This window comes from Staurois parvus, unplaced genomic scaffold (assembly GCF_062004578.1).
Source record: "Staurois parvus isolate SC_StPar_1 unplaced genomic scaffold, SC_StPar_1.0 ptg000002l, whole genome shotgun sequence".
NCBI classification, from domain to species: Eukaryota; Metazoa; Chordata; class Amphibia; order Anura; family Ranidae; genus Staurois; species Staurois parvus.
This window is the reverse complement of record NW_028317798.1, coordinates 2,763,383-2,787,500: the sequence shown is the minus strand read 5'-3', so window position 1 is coordinate 2,787,500 and position 24,118 is coordinate 2,763,383. Positions and strand designations below refer to the sequence as shown.

Sequence of the window (24,118 nt, the reverse complement as noted above, 5' to 3'; positions counted from 1 at the left end):
CTAATTGTCCCATTACTTTTGGTCCCTTAACAAGTGGGAGGCACATATGCAACTGTTGTAATTCCTACACCGTTCACCTGATTTGGATGTAAATACCCTCAAATTAAAGCTGACAGTCTGCAGTTAAAGCACATCTTGTTTGTTTCATTTCAAATCCATTGTGGCGGTGCATAGAGCCAAAAATTTTAGAATTGTGTCAATGTCCCAATATTTATGGACCTTACTGTATATATACACATACATATACACACACACAGTGCATCCAGAAAGTATTTGCAGCGCTTTTGCCACATTTTGTTATATTACAGCCTTATTCCAAAATGGATTAAATTTGTTTTTTTTCCTCAACATTCTACAAACAATACCCCATAATGACAACATGAAAGAAGTTCGTTTTGAAATCTTTGCAATTTATTAAAAATAAAAAATTTAAATAAAACACATGTACATAAGTATTCACAGCCTTTGCTCAATACTTTTTTGAAGCACCTTTAGCACCAATTACAGCCTTAAGTCGTTTTGAGTATGATGCTACAAGCTTGGCACACCTATTTGTGGGCAATGTCTCCTATTCTTCTTTGCAGTACCTCTCAAGCTCCATCAGGTTGAATGGGAAGCGTCGGTGCACAGCCATTTTCAGATCTCTCCAGAGATGTTCAATCGGGTTCAATCTTGGGCACTGGCTGGGCCACTCCAGAACATTCAGAGTTGGCCCATAGCCTCTTCTTTGTTATGTGGGCCTTGTGCTTAGAGTCATTGTCCTGTTGAAAGATGAACCGTCACCCCAATCTAAGGTCCAGAGCGCTCTGGAACAGGTTTTCATCAGGGACGACTCTGTACATTGCTGCATTCATCTTTCCTTCAATCCTGACTAGTCTCCCAGTTCCTGCCGCTAAAAAACATCCCACAGCATGATACTGCCACCATCATGCTTCACTGTAGGGATGGTATTGGCCAGGTGTGGTGAGCGGTGCCTGGTTTCTTCCAGATATGACGCTTGGCATTCAGGCCAAAGAGTTCAATCTTTGTTTTAACAGACCAGAGGGTTTTCTCATGGTCTGAGAGTCCCTCAGGTGCCTTTTGGCAAACTCCAGGCAGGCTGCCATTTACCTTTTACTGAGGAGTGGGCTTCCTTCTGGCCACTCTACCATACAGGAATAATTGGTGGAGTGCTGCAGAGATGGTTGTTCTTCTGGAAGGTTCTCCTCTCTCCACAGAGAAACGCTGGAGCTCTTTTTCAGAGTGACCATCGGGTGCTTGGTTACCTCCCCGGATAAGTCCCTTCTCCCTGGATCGCTCATTTTGGCCGGGTGGCCCGCTCTAGGAAGATTCCTGGTAATTCCAAACTTCTTCCATTTACGGATGATGAAGGCCACTGTGCTCATTGGGACCTTCAATGCTGCAGAAATTTTTCTGTACCCTTCCCCATATCTGTGCCTTCATACAATCCTGTCTCGGAGGTCTACGGACAATACCTTGGATTTCATAGCTTGGTTTGTGCTCTGACATGTACTGTTAACTGTGGGACCTTATATAGACAGGTTTATGCCTTTACTTATGTCCAATCAACTGAATTTCCCACAGGTGGACTCCAATCAAGTTGTGGAAACATCTCAAGGATGATCAGTGGGAACAGGATACACTAGAGCTCAATTTTGAGTGTTATGGCAAAGGCTGTGAATACTTATGTACATGTGTTTTTTTTTTTCGTTTTTTTTTTTTAAATTGCAAAGATTTCAAAATGAACTTATTTCATGTTGTCATTATGGGGTTGTTTTTGTAGAATGTTGAGGAAAAAATTAATTTAATCCATTTTGGAATAAGGCTGTAACATAAAGTGTGGCAAAAGTTAAGCTCTGTGAATACTTTCTGGATGCACTGTATATACATACTATATATTATTGTTCTTTGTCATAGGGCACTGTGCCACTGCAGACATGAGGAGACCTGTTATTCCAGATAAATATACAGTTGCAAGAAAAAGTATGTGAACCCCTTGGGATTACGTGGAGTTTTGCATGAATTGGGCATTAAATATGCTCTGAACGTCATCTAAGTAACAACAATAGAAGAACACAGTCTGATGAACATAATACTACACAAACATTAGATGTTGCCATGGTTTAATTGCACATAATATGTAAACATTCACAGTGCAGGGAGGAAAAAGTATGTGAAGCCCTAGCTTAATGACTTCTCCCAGAGCTAATTGGAGCCAGGAGTGAGCCAACCTTGACTCCAATCAGTGTGATGATATTGGATGTGTTGCTGAGAGCTGTCCTGCCCTTAAAAAACACACACCTGTTTTGGGTTTACTGGTTTCAAGAAGCACTGTCTGATGTGAACCATGACTCGCAGAAAAGAGCTCTCAGAAGATCTACGATCAAGAATTGTTGACTTGCATGAAGCTGGAAAGGGTTACAAAAGTATCTCCAAAAGCCTTGATGTTCATGTGTCCACGGTAAGACAGACTGTCTACAAATGGAGAAAGTTTAGCACTGTTGCTACTCTCCCTAGGCGTGGTCGTCCTGTAAAAATAACTGCAAGAGCACAGCGCAGAATGCTGCATGAGGTAAAGAAGAATCCCAGAGTGTCAGCTAAAGACCTAGAGAAATCTCTGGCACATGCTAACATTTTTTTTGACACATCTACAATAAGGAAAACATTAAACAAGAATGGAGTACATGGGAGGACACCACGGAGGAAGCCATTGCTGTCCAAAAAGAATATTGCAGCACGTTTGAAGTTTGCAAAAGAACATCTGGATGTTCCACAGCACTACTGGCAAAATATACTGTGGACAGATGAAACCAAGATTGAGTTGTTTGGGAAGAACACACAACACTATGTGTGGAGAAAAAAAGGCACAGCACACCAACATCAAAACCTCATCCCCACTGTAAAACATGGCGGAGGGAGCATCATGGTTTGGGGCTGCTTTGTTGCCTCAGGGCCTGGACGGATCGTTGTCATTGATGGGAAAATGAATTCCAGAGTTTATCAAGACATTTTGCAGGAAAACATAAGACCATCTGTCCGCCAACTGAAGCTCCGCAGAGGATGGGTGATGCAACAGGACAATGACTCAAAGCATACAAGTAATTCAACAAAACAATGGCTGCAACAGCACAGAATACGCCTTCTGGAGTGGCCCAGTCAGAGTCCTGACCTCAACCCGATTGAAATGCTGTGGCATGACCTTAAGAGAGCGATTCACACCAGACATCCCAAGAATATTGCTACACTGAAACAGTTTTGTGAAGAGGAGTGGTCCAAAATTACTCCAGATCGTTGTGCAGGTCTGATCTGCAACTACAAGAAACGTTTGGTTGAGGTTATTGCTGCCAAAGGAGGGTCAACCAGTTATTAAGTCCAAAGGTTCACATACTTTTTCCTCCCTGCACTGTGAATGTTTACATGTTATGTGCAATTAAACCATGGCAACATCTAATGTTTGTGTAGTATTATGTTCAGCAGACTGTGTTCTTCTATTGTTGTGACTTAGATGACGTTCAGAGCACATTTTATGCCCAATTCATGCAAAACTCCACGTAATCCCAAGGGGTTCACATATTTTTTCTTGCAACTGTAAGCTGCAGTTTATGACTTCATCTTTGGTTTCAGTGCTTTGACTATCTGACCCAGTACAAGAACTGATAAGGATTTCTGACTATTTTAATATATGACTAAAAACTTTGATGCCAGCCAGTGCCAAGCAACTAGCATTCTGACCCAGAACTAATATGTAGATGAGGACCTCCAACATTGCTCTGACATTCCTGATCTGCATACTTGTTCTAGATCAGCGACTCAGAAAGCATTAAAGACACTGGGTCAGCCCCAGTATTCCTGTCAGATGACAAGTTTGACATAATCGTCCCTTAGGGCCATGTTTCATCAATGCACATGGAGCAATGCACATTTATGACAAGTACTTTTGCATGTGTTTTCATGAGTGGCTCTAAGTGCTAATGTCTATTAATAACATATGTTTGTGTTTCCTTTTTTTGGGAATGGTTGAGTAAGAATTGGCCAAACAAATAATGAGACCCATGCTTTAAAAGTGCATAATGGTTCACATTACCACACATCAGTGTACACTATGATATTATTCTATTTGTAGAATAGAGCCCCAGTAACAAGGTTACTGAAAATAGTGAAAGAACACTGCAAATTATTCTCAACATCCTACATAGATAGTCATTTTTCAATTTTATGTTTACAAGTGTGCAGTACTCTGCCGACAAACACGGAATGAGAAGGACCCCGTTCAGGGAGAAACAATTGTTTTCTGTGTGTTATGTTCACATTTCATCGTAATGGCAGATGCGTGGCATTTTACGGCACGAGAAGATACCACATTGCACCGTGTGAAACAATGAATGAAGTGTCATTTGGTGACAATTCAAATTAAGATTTTTTTTTTTTTACGAGAAAAGTAAACCATGCAATGCACTGAAACGCATGTAATAATGCCCCCTCATCACAGCTTACTGCTAGTAAAAACTAACAGTTGTCCGAACAGTAAAACAGAGCATTTAGTGTGAAAGAGCCCTCAAATCTCAGCACCAAGTAAACCAAATGTTTGGATGTACTAAACTCCCAGTTTAGTTTTGTGTGTGCAACTGTATAACCCTTGCTGCACAAAAATGATAATAAAGGAGCTTCAGTATTATACCCAACTCATTCTTTTTTTTTTTTTTTTAACAAAATAGTTCCCCAACAGCCAGATGAATAGGATACAATACTCACCTTCAATCTGGAACTGTCCCCAGCAGTACTTCCTTTTCGTCACAAGATGTCCTCAGTCTTCCGGGTTGAATAACACCCAGCATGTATCTATACCAGCCTTTCTAAACCCCCAGAGAAAATCTTGAAATCATTTTCAGGTCTTGGGGTACCCCTGCTAAAACCAATTCATTGGGGGTCAATGGGAAAAACGTCCTTTACATTGGTGACCAGTGGGAAGAATGCCCCCCTACATTTGTGGTCAATATTCCACCCTTACAGTCAAAATGTTATTGCTTTCATGCAGATGTTTCTGCCAAGTAGCATTGCGAATGGAACTATGGAGGTACCATCAAATGGGAGGCCAATCAGCCAAGGAACATCAGGAAGAACCCTGGTTGAAAACTATTGATCTAGACAATTGCTGTTTTTTTCAATACTATGCCTGTTTTCACCTATTAGTGACAACAGTGTACCATGCAACAGTGTGACATCATCACCCCTATTCTTCACTTCGTCCAATCAGAAAATGCCAAGAGTCTAACCTCCTGTGTTCACAACGCAGCAGGACAGTCGCTTACCACAGGACCCGAAAGCTAGTGGAGATCACTGGAATAGATGTATCTACTTCAGTGATTCTGGGCCATTGGCCCATATACATATGTGTATAATTGCATTGGTTCAAGCTGGAACAAACTATGTAAAAAAAACAAAAACAAAACATACCTGGAGTTTATTCAAATTTAAGAGAGAAATATTTATTTTGAAAAAAAAACAAAAACATACATACTCACAGGTCACAGGAGTGCAGAACGAAGTGCTTTGACCTTACTTGTCCTTTAATGAAAATGACATTTGAAACTACATTACCTTGTTAAAGCTATTATGGGATTATAGTACATAAAAACCATTGCTTACCAATATGCACTAAAAAGATCACGTTTGTATAAGAAAAAATACAATTCAGCTTCTTGACAGTAAGGTTATAAATTGTATGATCAAAGTGTAACCATAGTCATAGCAAGCAAGCCCAGGGGTGGTTGTATGTAGGAAGGAGACCCTACTTAAATGTAACCATGTATATTTGGAGCCTAGTTTGGAATCCGGTTTAAAAACACATGTTCCCATTTTTTGTGATAAAAATTGAATTTCCATGATGCCCAAATGCACCAAGTAAGTAGTAAATAATTCAATAAATTTTATGTGGCATTGTGTTAAACCAGCAGCAATGGGTTAGAATGTTTTCTAATGACAGTGTTTGTGGCGCAGAAATGTTTTTTTTTCTCCTGTTGTCACAATGGGGGTTTAATGTCTGTCATGGAAGGACAGTCATTCCGCATTGGATCCCTGTCACAATGCATAGTAATGAGCAGAATATCTAACCTAAGGACGTAAGGGCAGAATAATTATCAAATAATCCCTTATTAAAATCCTAACGAGAGGCATTAAACATCGGCCAAGAAAAGGCCCCGAAACAAGCTGAGCAGCACACGCTGCTCACAGCAAAACAGGATAATATCAACAATTACCCAGTATAAGCTCATTAGTACGGGGCCGCAGAATGGCTCAATGCTGGGGGGGTGACAGTGAAGGACAGTGACAAGGAGCTCTCCAATCACATAATGGTTTAATAAGCAGCTGGGACACAGTAAGGGGTCATAAGCAGTGGGAAAATGCTGCGGCTTGCCTGCTAAACTTGGAGTCTAAATTAACCCTTTCCCATCGTTCTAACGCAGGCTGGAAAGTCACAGACAACAGATTTCCATTTTTTTGGAGCATTATATATATATTATTTCTGTGCATGAATTTTTATGTGTTATATGTAAAGTGTTGTAATGTGCTTATTTGTGTTGCGACATGGACTTCCTATGAGGGATTGCACTTTCTGTACAATTCTCTACATGAACATGCATATCTAGTACACGTGGCACCATTCATCCCTTTGGAACCTGCACTTTACCACACCTGCAAGAAAATTGCAGAAAACAACATTTTCAGAAAACAAAGTGCACCGAAACAAAGATATAAAACTATACCACAATATACAATAGTGGCTATTTATAGCGGAGACTGCTATCTGTTCTACCATGCTCTATTCCGCATTACTTATTGATTTATATTTTACTAGAATTCTTTGTGCGTTCATAAAGAAAGGGTTCAGAGTTGTTCACAAATATTGTATCTTTAGTGCTATTGATATACAAAGATTGTTAAATACAATAGATACACTTTCAGTGGTTCTAAAGCCTGAAGGTTTTTTTTTTACCTTTTATGCATTCTATGCATGAGGGTAAAAAACCTTCAGTGTGCAGCTCCCCCCTTAGCAACCCTCATACTCACCTGAGCACATTCCTGATCCAGAGATGTGCACAAGAGCAAAAGCTCTCCCAGTTGTTTCTCTCCTCACAGGCTCAGACGCAGCACTGGGTGCCATTGGCTCCCGCTGCTGTCAATCACAGCCAGTTAGGAGGGAGCGGGGACGAGCCACACTCTGAGTGTCTCAGACACACAGAGGTGTCTCAAGAGTGAGCATGCATGAGTGCCCTCAGAGAAAGCAGCTTGCCTGGGAGGGGCCTGGAGTGCCAGGAAGGGAGGATCAGGGCTGCTCTGTGCAAAACCATTACACAGAGCAGGTAAGTATGACATGTTTGTTATTTTTTTAAAAATAGCCTGGTCAGGAAGGGGGGTAAATCCTCTGGAGGGCAAGTGGCTAATGTACCTCGGTTGCAGAAAAAAAAGCGGTCTTTGATTTTGAGAACACGGCCTTACCTTTGGCCCTACTGAATTTCTTGGAAAGCATCACTTGCTGCAGAACAACCATTAACCACTTGCCTACCAGGCACTTATACCCCCTTATTTACCAGGCCAATTTTCAGCTTTCAGCGCTGCCGCACTTTGATTGACAATTGCGCGGTCATGCAACATTGTACCCATATGAAATTTTGATCATTTTTTTCTCACAAATAGAGCTTTCTTGTGGTGGGCGCTTTACTTTTTGCGCTATAAATAAAAAATTGCCAAAAATTTGAAAAAAAAAAAAAAGTTTCTTTGTTTCTATTATAAAATTTTTTAAACAGGTAATTTTTCTCCTTCACTGATGTGCGTTGATGAGGCAGCACTGATGGGCACTGATAGGCGGCACTGATGGGCATTGATAGGCAGCACTAAAGGGCACTGATAGGCAGTACTAATGAGGTGGCACGGATAGGCGGCACTGATAGACAGCACTAATGAGGTGTCACGGATAGGCGGCACTAATATGCAGCACTGATAGGCGGCACTGATAGGTGACACTGATGATGGGTACTGATAGACGGCACTGACTGGCATCACTGCTGGGCACTGACTGGCGGCACTGACTGGCACAACCGCTGGGCACTGACTGGCAGCACTGCTGGGCTGCACTGGTGGGTGGCACTGGTGGGCAGCACTGGTGAGTGGGCAAATGTGGGTGGCACTGGTGGGCACAGGTGGGTGGCACTGCTGGGCACAGGTAGGTGGCACTTCTGGGCACAGGTGGGTGCACTGCTGGGCACAGGTGGTGATCTGCTGGGCACAGGTGGGCGGAGCTAGTGGGCGCACTGCTGGGCACAGGTGGGCGGAACTTGCGGGTGGCACTGCTGGGCACCGATCATCAGGGCACTGATCATCAGTGCCCTGATGATCGGTGCCGATCCCCGCTCTGACAACTGCCGGTTCTCGGCAGTACTTTCCTCACGATCTGACAGCGTGAGGAAACTGCAGCCGAGAACCGGCACTTGAATTTCCCTCTGATCAGCGTGTCATTGGACACCGCTGATCAGGTGGTAAAAGGCCGCTGTGATTGGCCTTTTACCACATCACGTGATCAGCTGTGTCCGTAGGACACAGCGATCACGGAGATCGCCGGGTGCGTGCCCCCTGGGGCGCGCAGGAGAGCGCGTTCTGGGGGACGTCATGACGTCCACTCAGAACTGGCCGGCCGCAGTGCAGCCGTCATTCGGCTATCTGCGGTCGGCAACAAGTTAAACATAGGGAGGAATTCATCAGCTGACCTCATTAGCACGCACCTGTGGCTGCCTTCTCCTCTTGCAGCCGATCACCACCACACAGGTGCACAGTTTTCAAATATAATTAATCAGCGATCACCGTGGTCAATAAATACACAGCAATCGATTTCTTTCCTATCTTAATTTCATCTTGCATAGATCTTTCATGTGGCAGAGTGTGCAGGAGATGAACGATCAGATAACAGCCTATGTGGATAGAGCTGTAGCATTGAAAACAGGAGAAGTGTGCCCTGGGTTCTGTAAAGCTCACCATACACTGTACAATCTCATTGTACAATCTCCTTTAGATTTACCATCAACTATGTAGTGCAAGGACTGGCATGATTGGATATAGAGTGAGTGGATAGGTGGTGTTTTGGTAAATCTAAAGGAAATTTTACAGAGATTGTGCAATCAGATTGTATAGTGTATGGCCACCTTTATACACCTAAAATTACCTTACCTTGCACTTTTGGTGCCATTAGTTGTCAATGGCACACCAAACACAAAAACAAGCACACAGTTTGCCGCATGAAAAAATGAGTGACTAATGCAGCAAAATGCACAGTAAAATGCATGCAACCCACATCACACCAAAATGTCCCATGAGCTCCTTTGCCACGTGTAGCACAGTCCATTAAAATCCATGGGCTGCTCTATGTATTACTGGAAAAACGAGCAAAAAAAGCATGCGCTCCCACTACTCTGTGTGAATGGGGCCTGAAAGTGAAATTCCAAAGAACAATGAGGCTCCATTCACATCTGTGTGTTTCCGAACGCATGACAAACTATACAGAATATGCATGCTTTGCCATGCATTTCACAAACACGCGGCAAATGTGCATCCTGTTTGTGTTGTCATTACATGTTAAAGGCACACCCCAAGTGCAGCAAACACACCAAAGATTGGTAACGCACCGTGCTCCGCTCAAAAAAAAAAAAGTTCTGGAACTTCTCTGGGGTTTCTTGTTGCGTGCAGGAAAGCCCATTCAAGTGAATGGCCTGCCCTATGCATGACAAGTGAAACACTCCAAAACAAACGCATGCAGGAATGGGAGTTTTCACTGCATGGATATGTGTACGAGGCCTGACTGTCTCCGTCCACCCCCTCCTATGCACTCGTATAAAGATGGCCAATCACTATGCAATCTAGTTGTGCAATCTTTGTACAATTTCCTTACATGTACCAGAACTATGGAATAGGAGGACCCACCTGAACAATCCATTCAATCTGTATAAAATCAGACAGGACCTTGTACATCATTACTGATGGGAGATCTAAAAGAGATTGTAACTCAGATTACACTCAGTTTGCATAGAAAATGGGTGGAAGGTAGTATTGTATTGAGGGAGATGTGGTCCAGAGTGGGGAACACGCCCTATCACACAGTTTTCTGTGATGCAACAAGGAAGTGAAGGCTTGTGGAAGATGGACTACAGGAAGTGAATGCTGAGAATCGATCTACAGGAAGCAATGGCATCCGAAAATCATTTAACAAATTCAAATAAAATGACAAGATTTTAAACCTCATGTGGATAAGGCAAGTGAGAGAAAAGCACATTGGGATGGCTGGGCTAGAAATGGTGTTGGATGTTGTTTTTATTTAATATGAAAAGTGAAACTCTGCCCGAAAAGGTGAACTTATCCTTTAAGATGCCAGTGGCCACCAATGATAAGGGAGAGAGTGAAGACCATTGACCACCAATGAATATGGGATTTTTAGGAAAAGTGTGAGTGGGGGGGGGGGGTGTTTAACTACTTCCCCTCCACCCTATAACAAAAATACAGCTACAGCACGGCCGGGGTGCGCAAACTCACGTATATATAAGTGATTTTGTGGTTTCGGGTAGGGGGACACGCGCCCTACCCACGCCACCATTTGTGGCCTCAGCTGTTAATCACCAGGTCCCAGCCGATGATCACCGGGTATCTCTGACAGGTGAGAGACCTGTATGTAAACAATACAGATCTCTCCTGTCAGCTCCAGCACACTGCTTTATATAGCTCTGCATAGCAGAGCCATATAAAGCAGTGTGCTTACAGTGAAACATACACACAGCAAAACAGCACACAGTTAACCCTTTGATCACCCCAGATGTTAACCCCTTTCTGTCATTAGTACAGTCTCAGTGCTTTTTATTAGCACTGATCACTGTAGAAGTGTCACTAGGGGTGTCAGTGACACCAAATTAGTTCCCCTCCAGTGTCAGAATGCCCGCCGCAGTCTCGCTATAAGTCACTGATCACTGCCATTACGAAAAAAAACCCTAATATATATATATATATATATATATATATATATATATATATATATATATATATATAAATAAATTCCAGTATCTATACCACCATTTGTAAACACTATGACTTTCACATAAACCATTTAATTTACATGTATTGCAAAGGCATGTAGCAGAATGCATTTTTGCCTAAACTTGACGAAATTAGATTTTTACATTTCTTTTACTGGACATGTTTAATATCAAAAAGTCAAAAATATTGTTTTGTTTCTCAAAACTGTGCATCATTTTTATTCATAGTGCAAAAAAATAAAAAACACACAGCCGATCAAATACCACCGAAAGAAAGCTCTATTTGTGGGGAAAAAGGAACGTAAATTTCATTTGAGTTCAATGTTGCATGACAGCGCAATTGTCAGTTAAAGTAACGCAGCGCCATATTGCAAAAAATGCCTGGTCAGGAAGGGGGGGAAATTCTCTGGAGGGCAAGTGGTTAAGGTATTGTGGGTCTATCCATGACACCTAGCCATTTCACACTTTTAAAGGCTAAATACCTTCAATACCAGCACGTTTCTTCATTTTAAAAGAATTTCAGGAAAACTCTTGAGTCATCCACTTTCCAAAAAGGGGATATTGCGGGGGGGGGGGGGGGGGTCCTACTGCCCTGGCTGGAATTTTTATTTGATATATTTTATACTAGAAAGTATAACTATACTTTGTTTTTAATATTTTTATCTTGCTTCCTTGTTGATGTATACCATCTGTCTAGAGTTTGCGAAAGGGATGGAAGAGGGATGATGTTTGGAGTACTTTGACCTATTGATTACACTGTTCAACAAATTTTTTTTTTTTGCCAGTTTTGGAAACAAAAGGATCCATTTCTTAATGAATTTCACATTCTGAGTTCAAATATAACAATGAAATTTGTCAATTGGCTCTAGTTTTTCTTTAAACGGAAAGTTTTCTACTATAGGCGTAATGACTACATAATGCACAATAATTATATAGATAGATGACTTTCCACAAATATAAAGCAAGTGATATTGACTACATAACAAAGCCTAAATGGCATAATATATTGCATAGGATTACCAAGAAAAATGATAGCCATAAGCTAAGTTGAATCATTTTAATACTTAGGATTCTCACTAGTTTTGTCTTCAGTTTGTGTCGGTTTTGCTTCTCTTGGCTTTTCTCTTGTATTCGAGGAAAGGGCTATCTCTTACAACTGCACGTGACTACACGCTTCAGGTTCTTCCTCACTTGACTCAACCACGAAGGATTCTGGTGCTTTAGGAATTGGTAGCCCCTCTCCATGAGGAACTGGACGTATTGCCGATGGAATATTTGGATAGTGCACAGATAACTTTTTCTTCTTATTTAGCCCTTTTACAATTGGAGGCACCATACAAAAGTAACAATTACTAACATGATCTGTTGGCTCTCTCCAAATCATTGGCACAGCGAAAGGCATAGATGCCTTTTTTCCATTCAACCATTGCTCCAGTGCCGTCCCACAAGAATTGCAGCATATATGTGGTGCCCAGCTCTTGTCCTGGTCTCCTATCTTGCAGCCAAAATACAAGTTGTAGGCTTTCTTAATCATTCCTGTTATCCTCCTTTTTTGTGAGATAAAAGTTATTTCACCGCAGATATAGCAGAAATTATCTGCTTTATTCACACAAGTTTGAGGCATTACTGAGTAGCCTATATAAGCATAAAACTAAATGTAAAGACGCTGTCGAACTACAATCAGCTACAGATACTGCAGTTTTTATGCAGTGAAGTGATGCAATTAAAGGCTAATATTGCATCATCTCAGTATACATGCAATTTTCTATTGGTCACCAGTATCAATTGCGCAATATGCAGCTGAAGTTGCATCATAATTTTGAATGGTTTACGTCATTAGATGGGTGAATATATCATGGAAACTAGAGCCAATCAACATTTTTTAGGGTCATTTTCGTTTTCAGCACCCCAAAATTATGTAAGATTAGCTAATTATATGCCCAAAACTTTTTACCTGTTGAACAGTGTTATCAGACCATTTGGCTTGCATACATTGCTGTTTTGGTGTAGGATCTGGGTGTGTTGATTCATCTCTTCCATGGATGGTCAGACTCCACTCTAGACCAGAATAGACTGAAATAACTTTTGTATGAATATACTGTTTCTTGCTTCTGAAGCTCCTATTTCTGGCATAAAAAAAAAACTAGAGGATTATTTTGGAGAACCAGTACATTGTTTGGGCTATCATCTTTATTTCCCTTGAATGTTCCCTTTTGAAATTGAGATTTTTTACAGCAGCAAACTGTATGGAGACTTTTAATTGTATATTACTGGATTTCGTCATATGGATATCATTCACATGTCCTCCTGATGAAGATATTTGAAGCATTTGAAACGTGTTGAGCTAACATGTGGATTTTGAACTGAAATAAGATCTGTGAACTCTGCTTTGCCAAATCTTTGGTCGTGGTGCTATACACAATTTTAGTATTTGTACAATAAACTTTATGGTTTTAAGAATTCATTTCATGGTACTATTTACTGTATGCCCAGAAAAAATCCATTGCTACAAGAAGTCTTTTTATTTCACAGGTCTATTCACTAGAACCTATCGATAGAACCAATATCGATGCGCTAACCGCAGTCATTTATATCAACCAATCAGAAGTTACTTTATTGAAGTCAGATGAATGAAAGATCATTTCTGATTATTATACCACACTTTCCATATTGTTCTCTGGCTTACAGGATAATGTGGAAGCTAAAGCTTTACTATGGATTTTGAGTGTGCTAGTAAGAAACCATAAACCATCACTGCTCTACTATAAAGAAATGTGGCACAATACAGTATTATCAGCTACTACTGGCTGTTTGCCCCAAAATCCAATGCAGAAGATCACATACTGGATGTTTGGAATTGTGGATTGTTCGAATTCTGCACTCAGTTACCTGAAGTAGTATCTCCATAGAGACTGATCAGATTCGGCCTGCCATGTGCTGTAAGAATCGATCACACCATGTCAGTGGAGCTGTGTTGGTCTCCATTGATTAATGCAGGCTCAATGCAATGACACATCAAAAACAAATGTTTTCTATGTGCCTGGTTCACACCATACAGACTTTCTTTGTATGCCTTGTACAAAAATACAGCATGTCAGCATGCTGCGTCAATGCATCACAAATCAGGGAAAAATTTGTCAAAAATGTTTTCTATCCTTCCTGTTGTCTGTGCAACAGCCATTTTGAGAGAAAATAGTATTTTAGAGAGCAGAACCTGATTTTTGGACTAGCGTTTTTTTTGCCATGTTTAAATGTTTAGTGGCTGGGTCATTACTGGCCAGTTTATTAGCCTAGTGTAGAAGCACAGAGCTGTTTGACCAGCTTGGCTGCAATTATAAAGACAATAAGAGGCAGTACCTGATTTCTCAAAATATTTCACACAAAATTTATCCAGATTGGGAAAAATAAACAAAATCCTAGCAAACAGCCACTGTGAGTACTTTATTTAGCAATTTGTGTGATTTATGGGAAGCGTAAAGGCCATAGATTATTTTTAGGGCTTACATTTACCAGTGGGAATGTGCACAGAGTGGTCAATGGCTCATCGTGATTCAGGCAAATTATGTCGCTGGATGCTGAGATTCATGTGTATTTACTTCTGTGGGCATCATTTAACTTTTCCTTTGGAAGTTAAAACTTTGGAACCTGTTCCAGATTCCTATAAGTAGGCCCCGCAAAACCCAACATCATGCAGTGCAGCAAATGTGTTATACAAATAGACCCCATTATTTATTGTGTCAAGTATATCTAATCTTTGACTAGTTATTCTCATGTGTGGACAGTCAATTCACTTCAATTAGCTGATCAGAGGGAAAAACTATTTTTGATTGGGCATTGTAAGGCAGGCCAACAATTTTCTTACCTGCAACCAGTCAGTGTTGATGGGGGAATCTCATCCCACACAGCATTATTGTGTTCTGCCGGTGGGGAACCTTCTCCAACCGCATAACACAATGATCACTGCTGGCGGATATAGCCAGTGATTGCAAGCAAAAATCAAACAGGTTGGTTGCTTAAAATTAAAATCAAAGAATCGACTTCAGTAAAACCAGCCTGCCCATAGATGGATCAAATCTCAACTGGTTCAGCAGTGCCCTGATGATCAGTGCCGATCCCTGCTCTGACAACTGCCGGTTCTCGGCAGTACTTTCCTCACGCTCTGACAGCGTGAGGAAAGTGCAGCCGAGAACCAGCAATTGCATTTCCCGGTGATCGTGTCATTGGACAAGGCTGATCATGTGGTAAAAGGCCGCTGTGATTGGCCTTTTACCACATCACATGATCAGCTGTGTCCGTAGGACACAGCGATCACGGAGATCGCCGGGGGCACGCAGGAGAGCGCGTTCTGGGAGGACGTCATATGACGCCCTCCCAGAACTGGCCGGCTGCAGTGTAGCCGTCATTCGGCTATCTGCGGTCGGCAAGTAGTTAAGAAAGGAAGTTTTCTGAGTGACTTCGTCGATTATGGTATAAGGTGCAAAAATGCCTTTTGTTTCATGTTGAGTCAGCAATGGATGGACCCAAAAGTGACATTTAGAATTGATTACAGATACTTAACGGATGCTTCAGCCTTCCCAGTATTAGCAATTGTCAAAACAATATTCAGGGCTGTTAAGGCAGATATGATTCCCAAAAATCTCCACTACCTATGTGGTATCTCTATCTCAACTCACAGCAGGGAAAAGAGACAATGTCAGGGAAAATGGGGTTAAAATGCAGTTCAACACACTGAAAGACACATGTCAATGTGCTGTGTTTTCTGTGTGTTTTACTGCACTTTATGGTGTGAATCGGCCGTACAAATAAGATAAAATTTCATTGGAAGTTATGAGCACCAACCACATATTCCTTTGCATCACTTTTTTCAGTAATCGTAAGAAACCTATAAAAATGCTAAAGGAAACTGTCATAAACATGAGATGTATGTCTGCAGTTTTAACATTATAGTACTTGTTTTAAAATGATAGCTAAAATCTGGTCGTTTTGAGTAATGGACACCTTTTGCTGTAATACTTTGATACATTGAAAAAAAAGACATGTCCAGCAAGTTGAACCAAAATAATAAAAAAAAAGAAAAAAAGTAAAAAAGCTTGCAAGTAGCCTTTCCATATGCAGAGGTTATAGACCTCTTTACTTCCGTTCACCTTCACCATCAAGGGTGCGAGCACTCAAACTCTCAGCTCAGAGATACTGCGTCAGTGGAGAGAGAGCTCATATGAAGGGGTTTGAATCAGAGAAAGGGCTCACTCCTGTGATGATGGAGGTGAACAGTTAGTGCTAGTAGTTTCTAAGCAATGTCCTAGCAACAAGGCAGGATGGGATGATGCGATCTCTGTGAGGTTTTCAGCCAGGCTTCAGGAGGTAAATAAATGACCTACAGCAAAGGCATTATTCCACTTTGGGCAAAGCTGCACAGTTTGTTTTTATCTATAGGCACCTCTACTTGCATAGGCAGTTTATTCTTTTGTAAAGGTGAAGTATGCCTTTAAAGGGTAACTCCACTTTCTTGGGAAAAAAATATAGCATATGCAATTGCGATTCAAGTCAAATTGAATGTTGAAAAAATTATCTTTCCTCTTCAATCTGTAATTTTATGTAAAATGCAATGCAATAGGGCAATCTGGAGGCGTTTTGTATACAAATGGCGCACAGAATGCTCTCAGAGATGTAATTTCCTACTTGTGTGATTGGTTCACTGATTTTCCCAGAAGTTTGAACCAAGTTAGATTTTGAGCATCCTCAGCAAAAACAAATTAATTTGTGGCGAGATACTCTCAAAGGGAAATCATGTCTAAGTCCCGGTGCACATATATGTGGCCATGCGGGCACAAGAGCCCATTTATTTGAATGGACTCTCGTGCCCCGTGAGACGCAGGGAAGAAGTCCCTGCACATCTTCTGAAAACGCAGCCCGCACGGGAACCTCGGTTCCCAGTACGTTTTCCAGTGCGGGCAGTGTGCTATTAGAACTAATGGCACCCGCCCACGGGTCCGCATTTCTCTGTGCGGGTGGTGCGGCTGCACGGATTTTTGTGCGGATCCACAGCGGCACAAATGTGAACCTAGCCTAAAGGGATGCAGACCATGCCACTTTCCTCATTAGTGCCCTGCAAGTGCAGCAGTTGATTGATAATGATAAAGTCTTTCCCATTCACATTCATTTTACGTATGGACACAGACAAACAGCTATTTCTTCAGAATAACAAAAGGTATGACTACAAGGTTTGTTAACATTTCTGCAATGTACATAAATCACTCAGAAGGAATTTTTTTTTCTCAATAAAAGTGGAGTTACTCTTTAGGATACTTTGATAAATTAAATCCTGTTTGTTATAATTTTTTTTTTTACTCTAGCAGTGTTCTGAACACTTTTCATGTGTTTACCGGTTTTATTTTTGTGTGCAGATGGCAGCGCTACAGAGTCCTTTCTATGGAGACAAAATGAACTTGTTTTCTCTGTGTCAGAAGATAGAACAGTGTGAATACCCTCCCCTACCCACAGAACACTACTCAGAAAAAGTAAGTAGACACACCGACTATCTGCCAAAAGTAAAGTTGAAGACTTTTGGGCAATTGTCATATTTACATGGCAGGCCTTTAAGTGAAAGTTCTATCTAACCTAGCAGTTGCTGACCGAATGGCTAGCCATGAATAGTAGTGTGTGTATTGTACATTGCAAACAAAAACAGTGGAGTTTCCAGTATGAATATGTAGACGGCGTGTATGTAGAGCTGCTGCTCTTTCCATATTTCACGCTCCTGTGATGTCAGCTCAGTAATTGCCTGCTGGCTCTAGGAATTAGTGTAAGTTGACAGATGTGTTTCCTGTCTGTACAATTACTGTCTGTCCACCTCCCTCTGGCAGTGCTAAAGAGCACATGTAAGTACAGTGATACAGCTGAGGGTGCGAAGGAGTGTTTAGGGCTCCAAAGCACCAGCTCAGGCAAAGCCAGGCTCCAGATGGTGTGCATGCACTATTAGCACAGCGCCAGAGTGAAAGTGCGTGGGGCGAGCCCTTTGGCTCTGGTTTAGCTGTCTGTACATGCTGCTTCTGCCAGGAAAAGTAGCACGTCTTCTTTTTCGAAGAGATTTGGTTCGGCATGAAATAATCTCTATCAAAAAACAAAGAATGGCACATATATTAAAAGCAGAGGCCAGGCCTGAGCTGACCCCTTTCTACCTGCTGATCCTTGGCCTTCATTTATATTCTAAGTTGTGCTTTATCCAGCAAGTGCACTCTCCGGGGGGTGCTGTTCATGGATCCACTGTGAATCATGAAATACAATTCTTCCTTAAATTGTTCCTTGGTGTGTCTTGCTTTAAAATAAACGGTTAACATGTGACATTATAGCCTGTATTTTTGTGAATTTTAGCCTGCCTTTACAAAATGACTGCAGCTAACTATGTCAATTTATTTGACATCAAAAAAAGATTTTTTTTGTGTTGTTGTATATGGTTATATCTTTCCTCTTTTTAGGCTAATTTACACTTGCTTTCAAATGTGGCATTTGATGATTTTTGAAAGTACTCTGAATGCCAATCAAAGCACCTCTCACTACATAAAATAGTTACCTTACAGTCCTTTTCACACTGTTGCATTTGCTTTGCTACACAAATTATACTCCACGTCACTTTCTTTGTGCTTCAAAGCATCTCCAAAGCCTCCATAGAAGTCTATCATAACACTTGCCAACAGCACCTGCAGCATTTGAGGAACATTCATTCAGAGTTAGCTTTGCTTTGTTTTGGGGGTATTGCAGGTATGAGATATCCCAGGATGCACTGCGAAACCAACAAGTGAACCAGAAAGACATCATCAGCAGTAACTTATGATTCTTCTGTATATATTCTGGGAGTGTCTGGTGCAGACATCATATCTGATGTGCAGGGTGGAGCAGCAGGAAGGCAAGCAGGGTCCAAACTGGAATGGAGCAACTAGCAGTTGGAACATGTGGTGTGCAACTTGGGAACATCAGTGACGTAAAAGTGAGTAAAGAGCAGGGAGAGAGGACTGAGTCATGGAGGATCAGCAGAGCTGGAGCGGGAGAAACTAGCAGATGTCACATGTGGGGAGCTGCATGGGAGCAATAAAGCAAAAGGTGAGTGGGGACTAGAGAGAGAGAGGAGGTTTAGCAAACCAGAGGAACAGCAGAGCTGGGGGTTACTACTGAGTGGGGGATCAGCAGAGCTGGGGTTTACTAAGTGGAGAATCAGTGGAGCTGGGGGTACTACTGAGTGGGTTATCAGAAGTGCTGGGGGTACTGCTGAGTGAACTAGAAAGGCTACAATTTCTGTGGAAATTGTGTGAAGTGTTCTTGCCTCCACCAGTAGTCTACAACTGGAGTGGGCGGAGTAACTGGGTGGAGTAGCTTTTGTCACTCTGCTGCCTGCTCACACACCTGGGTTCCTGTGGCAACTCACTCTACAGCAAGGGCAGAGAAGTGCGGTTAAAAACAAACTGCTCCAACTTGCTCACTTCACTGGCAGTTGCCATCTTCAAACGGTTGTAGTTTAATAACTATAAATCCTACACCGAAGAGCTTTATATTGTGAGAATCACAAGACCCAGACCTACATTTTGATACATAGTATGTCTCTGAAATATTAACAATGAAGGCACAGTCGCAGTTTAGAAATTGCCCTTCAAATTTGAGGTGGCTAGAGTGGAGTTTCAATGAATGTCAATGGGCGGTGTGAGTTGCAAACAAATGGTCATATTGTGAAAACTATCAGGACTATAACTTAGCCGTGGACATTTTTTGTGGCAACAAGGATAGCTGAACATTTTGATATAAGATTTGTGTAGGTGGGCTTGAAAATGAGGGAGTGATGGCAGTTTAGAAATCATGTCCTGATTTTTCAGCTCACATTCTAGCTTTTGTCAGCTCCCACTCTAGTTTTGAACATTCCGCCATTCATTCCTATGGGACCAATTTCACCACAAAAACGCCGATATTTCGTGAACCATTCGGCAAAACGTTCCACAGAGTAATAGCACACCAATCGGGAACAATCCGCACGTTTCGGTATATTACTGTCTATGTAGTGTAAAAACTGTGGGAGGAGTTAGGGTGGTAAATTTGGCTATAATAATAAGAATATATATGTGAGATAACAGTAAGTGGTCTTGCCATGCAAGAACACTTAATTATCAGAAGAGCTGGGGGTACTACTGAGTGCGGTATCTGCTGAACAAAGGTACTAATGAGCTGGGGATCTGCTTAGCGGGTGTATAAATGAGTGGGGGATCTGCTTAGCGAGTGTATAAATGAGTGGGGGATCTGCTTAGCGAGTGTATAAATGAGTGGGGGATCTGCTGAAGGAGGGTATTATTGAGCTGGGGATCTGCTGAGTGGGAGTTTTACTGAACTAAAGGTACTACTGAGCCAGGGTTCTACTGAGCCCCTTTAAACAAATAGAAAATCAACACACAGGGCATTTGCCAAGCTTCATTAATGCTTCAAAAAAGCATCACAGAAGCATCAAAAATGCATGCTGAAGTGGTAGGCGCTTGATTGTGTTCCAATCAAAAAAAGTGTAAACAACCCTTTAGTCTATAGTGAGCGTTAAAAGGATTTCTCAAGAAGAAAATATGGGAGCTGCCATTGCTGACATCTTTCCAAAGGTGTACGCTCCAGAGCCTTTATCTTCATTTTTTCTTATTGCTTGGTTATTCACTGACCCACACATCAGTGGTGTCGACATTTCACTGGACACATCTTTATTCCAGGCCAGTGACTAAGTAGTGATGATGATGATAAGACTATAGCCAGCAGATTCAAAAACAAATCATCAATGGCAGAGACCTTATTTCTATCGTAACAGAGCTAGGAATGGAAACTACCAGCAGGATGTAAATGCTGGCATCCACAGGTGTCTGCAAATATTGGTACGGAGAGGTGGTTTCAGGGACCAGCAGTGAGAAGCAGGAGGTAGGAAGACAGCAAACAGCACAAAGGAATTAATGAGAGGGGTGATGCTGGAGAAAAGGCAAGTATTGCAGCAAAGTCTGCCTTTTTTGCTGTTGTAATAACACCTCCAGGGAGACTTTTTTTCTGTGATTTGGGCCTTGTGCACACTGACCATTAAAGCGCTACTTTTAGAAGGGTTTGGCATTTTTTTTCCTGTCCACACACAGATAGGCGTTTAGAGGCAAAAAACCCACTGCCAGAGCGTCCAGGAGCAACAGCGTTTTGGCAAAAAAAATGCTTGACACATGCAAGCGCATGCTAACTCTAGGTGCATCAAGCACTTGAGCATTAATTAATTTCAGTTACCAGAATAAATTATTATTCTGGCCAATGAAATTAATGACCAAGAGCTTGACATGTCTAAATGCGTTTACACACGTCAAGCATTTCTTCTGCTAAAATGTTGCTGCCAGGAGGAAAAGTTGTTAGGAGAGCTGGGCACACTGTACACGAGGCCTTACATGCTGCCTTGGTACATAAAAGTATCAACTGCAATCAATAACATAAAAGAACTAGAAAAGCTACAATTTCTGGGGAAATTGTGTGAAGTGTTCTTGCCTCCACCAGTAGTCTACAACTGGAGTGGGCAGAGTAACTGGGTGGAGTGGCTTGTCACTCTGCTGCCTGCTCACACACCTGGGTTCCTATGGCAACTCACTCTACAGCAAGGGCAGAGAAGAGCGGTTAAAAACAAACTGCTCCAACTTGCTCACTTCACTGGCGGTTGCCATCTTCAAACGGTCACAAGACCCAGACTTACATTTTGATGCATAGTATGTCTTTGAAATATTAAAAATGAAGGCACAGTCACAGTTTAGAAATTGCCCTTCAAATTTGAGGTGGCTAGAGTGGAGTTTCAAGGAATGTCAATGGGCAGCATGAGTTGCCAACAAATGGTCATATTGCCGTGGACATTTTTAGTGGAAGCAGGGATAGCTGAACGTTTTAATATAAGATTTGTGTAGGTGGGCTTGAAAATGAGGGAGTGATGGTAGTTTAGAAATCATGTCCTGATTTTTTGGCTCACACTCTAGCTTTTGTCAGCTCCCACTTTAGTTTTGAACATTCCGCCATTCATTCCTATAGGACAAATTTCACCACAAAAACGCCAATATTTTGTGAACCATTCGGCGAAACGTTCCACAAAGTCATAGCACACCAATCGGGAACAATCCGCACGTTTCGGTATATTACTGTCTATGTAGTGTAAAAACTGTGGGAGGAGTTAGGGTGGTAAATTTGGCAATAATAATAAGAATATATGTGAGATAACAGTAAGTGGTCTTGCCATGCAAGAACACTTAATAACCAGATAATGATGACGTATCTAGGCAATAGGGAACAAACAAGTTGTGCTACTAGGGCAGCCGTTCCATAGAACCCTAGGGTTCCTCCAGAAATTGCTAGAGGTTCCTTGAGCAAGGAGCAATTTCTGCCTTTTCAGATAAGTTCCCACTGTTGACAATGATCTTTTTAGCTTTATCTGTAAGGGGGAAATTTTTCCCAATGAGCACAAATGTAAGGAGCAATTCTTCCCACTGGCCATCATACTAATTGTACAGTAAGCTGAAAATATAGCAATTATTAGCAAGGTTTCCCAGAGACCAGAAACTTATTTCAATGCTGGCTCCATGTTAAATATCTGGTCTTCAGTGAGCAGAGAACAGTGACAGTCAGTCACCGGCTTTATGCTCTGCCCCTCCAATGCTCACTGGAGTGCGGGACTGTGCAGGGGGCAGGAGTAGCTGGTTCAGCCTCTCAACAGCTCACTCCAGGCATTTGGATGGATCCCTACTTTAAAGTCAGGATCTTTCCAGAGCCTGGACCAGCTCAATAACATCAGCTAACAGTTAACTGCAGCTCGGGTCACAAGAGTGCAGAACTCAGTGCACTCTTATGACCCACAGTAGAAGCATGGCCAAAAAAGCTTTCTGGGTGATTATGGCCATTAGAATACTAGTGTTCATATGTCACCATTTCTAAATTTAGGGGGGGGGGGGGGGACGACGACACATTCCCATCCAGTTCTTCTAAAATAAACACCTTGCATCGTTAAATCTCTAACGCCACAGTAATCCAGAGGAAGGGGAACAAAATCTTTGTAAAATGTGGTTCGATTTACTTTGATATGGAAAGTATTCCTTCCTGATGCCCATAGGTGGCTTGATATTCCCTGGATCAACATTCCAGTGTTATTTCTTATAGTATTGGATTATGTTTGTTCATTCAGAAAAACATCCAGCCCTTTTTTGAAAGCAATCTACTGAGTTGGCTAGAACCAGCTCCCGTGGAAGACCATGCCACATGGTCACAGTCAATACTAGAAAGAATCATTTCCATATGCAGAGATTAAACCCCTTTTCCTCTTGAAATAAAAAAAAACCCAGTGACCTTAGTGTATGTTTCCACTTTTGCAGTTACATTTGATAAAACCCACTAAACGCTTGTTATGTGTTCCTATTCACACAGCTCACAAAAAGAAAAAAAAAAAAAAATTTCTTACCTTTTAGATGTTTCTCAGGAGAAGGTCTCTTGGCATTCCTGAGCAATTTCAGAGTGACTCTGTCCCATGGTCAGACTAAGTTTCCTCTAACTTAAAACTTTGCCTTTAAATCTTTAACCCTTTGTTAGGACAGAAAGTGGTGAAATATAGTTTACAACTAATAATGAAATCTGCCAGCACAGTACAGACTGTTAATTGCAGCACACGCAGCTCCCTAGCTCCCTCATAAACAAAAAGAACAGATTAGGATTTTTCAATGCTGAAGCTATCATAAAAGAGCATCTAAAATAGTAAGCAGGAATTATGTTAAATTATGCTATATGAATGGGAACATTTTAATAAATGTGAAGTAGATATTATCCCAACTGGGTTGCAAAAGTGGAAATACACTTGAAAGTGAATAAGCATCGCATCACAAAAATTCTGACACTGTATTAATGAGATTTAATTCACATCTATTATTGTTAAAAGGATAATACTGATAAGACATTATTGGGAGGATGTAATATTACACCCAGTGATATCTGTCATCAAATGTAGAGAGATGTTTTGCTTTGTATATATGGTTTTGTTGTTG

At 41.5% G+C, this 24,118-nt stretch overlaps 1 protein-coding gene across 1 annotated transcript in view; it reads left to right on the top strand.

The window, feature by feature from the left end:
• LOC149474727 (serine/threonine-protein kinase Nek6) overlaps nucleotides 1-24,118 on the top strand; it is a 281,492-nt gene that overhangs the window by 226,939 nt on the left and 30,435 nt on the right. Inside the window, exon 9 of the mRNA XM_089667137.1 lies at nucleotides 17,474-17,587. Coding sequence (XP_089523263.1) covers nucleotides 17,474-17,587 — 114 coding nt within the window. The remainder of the gene's footprint in view (nucleotides 1-17,473; nucleotides 17,588-24,118) is intronic.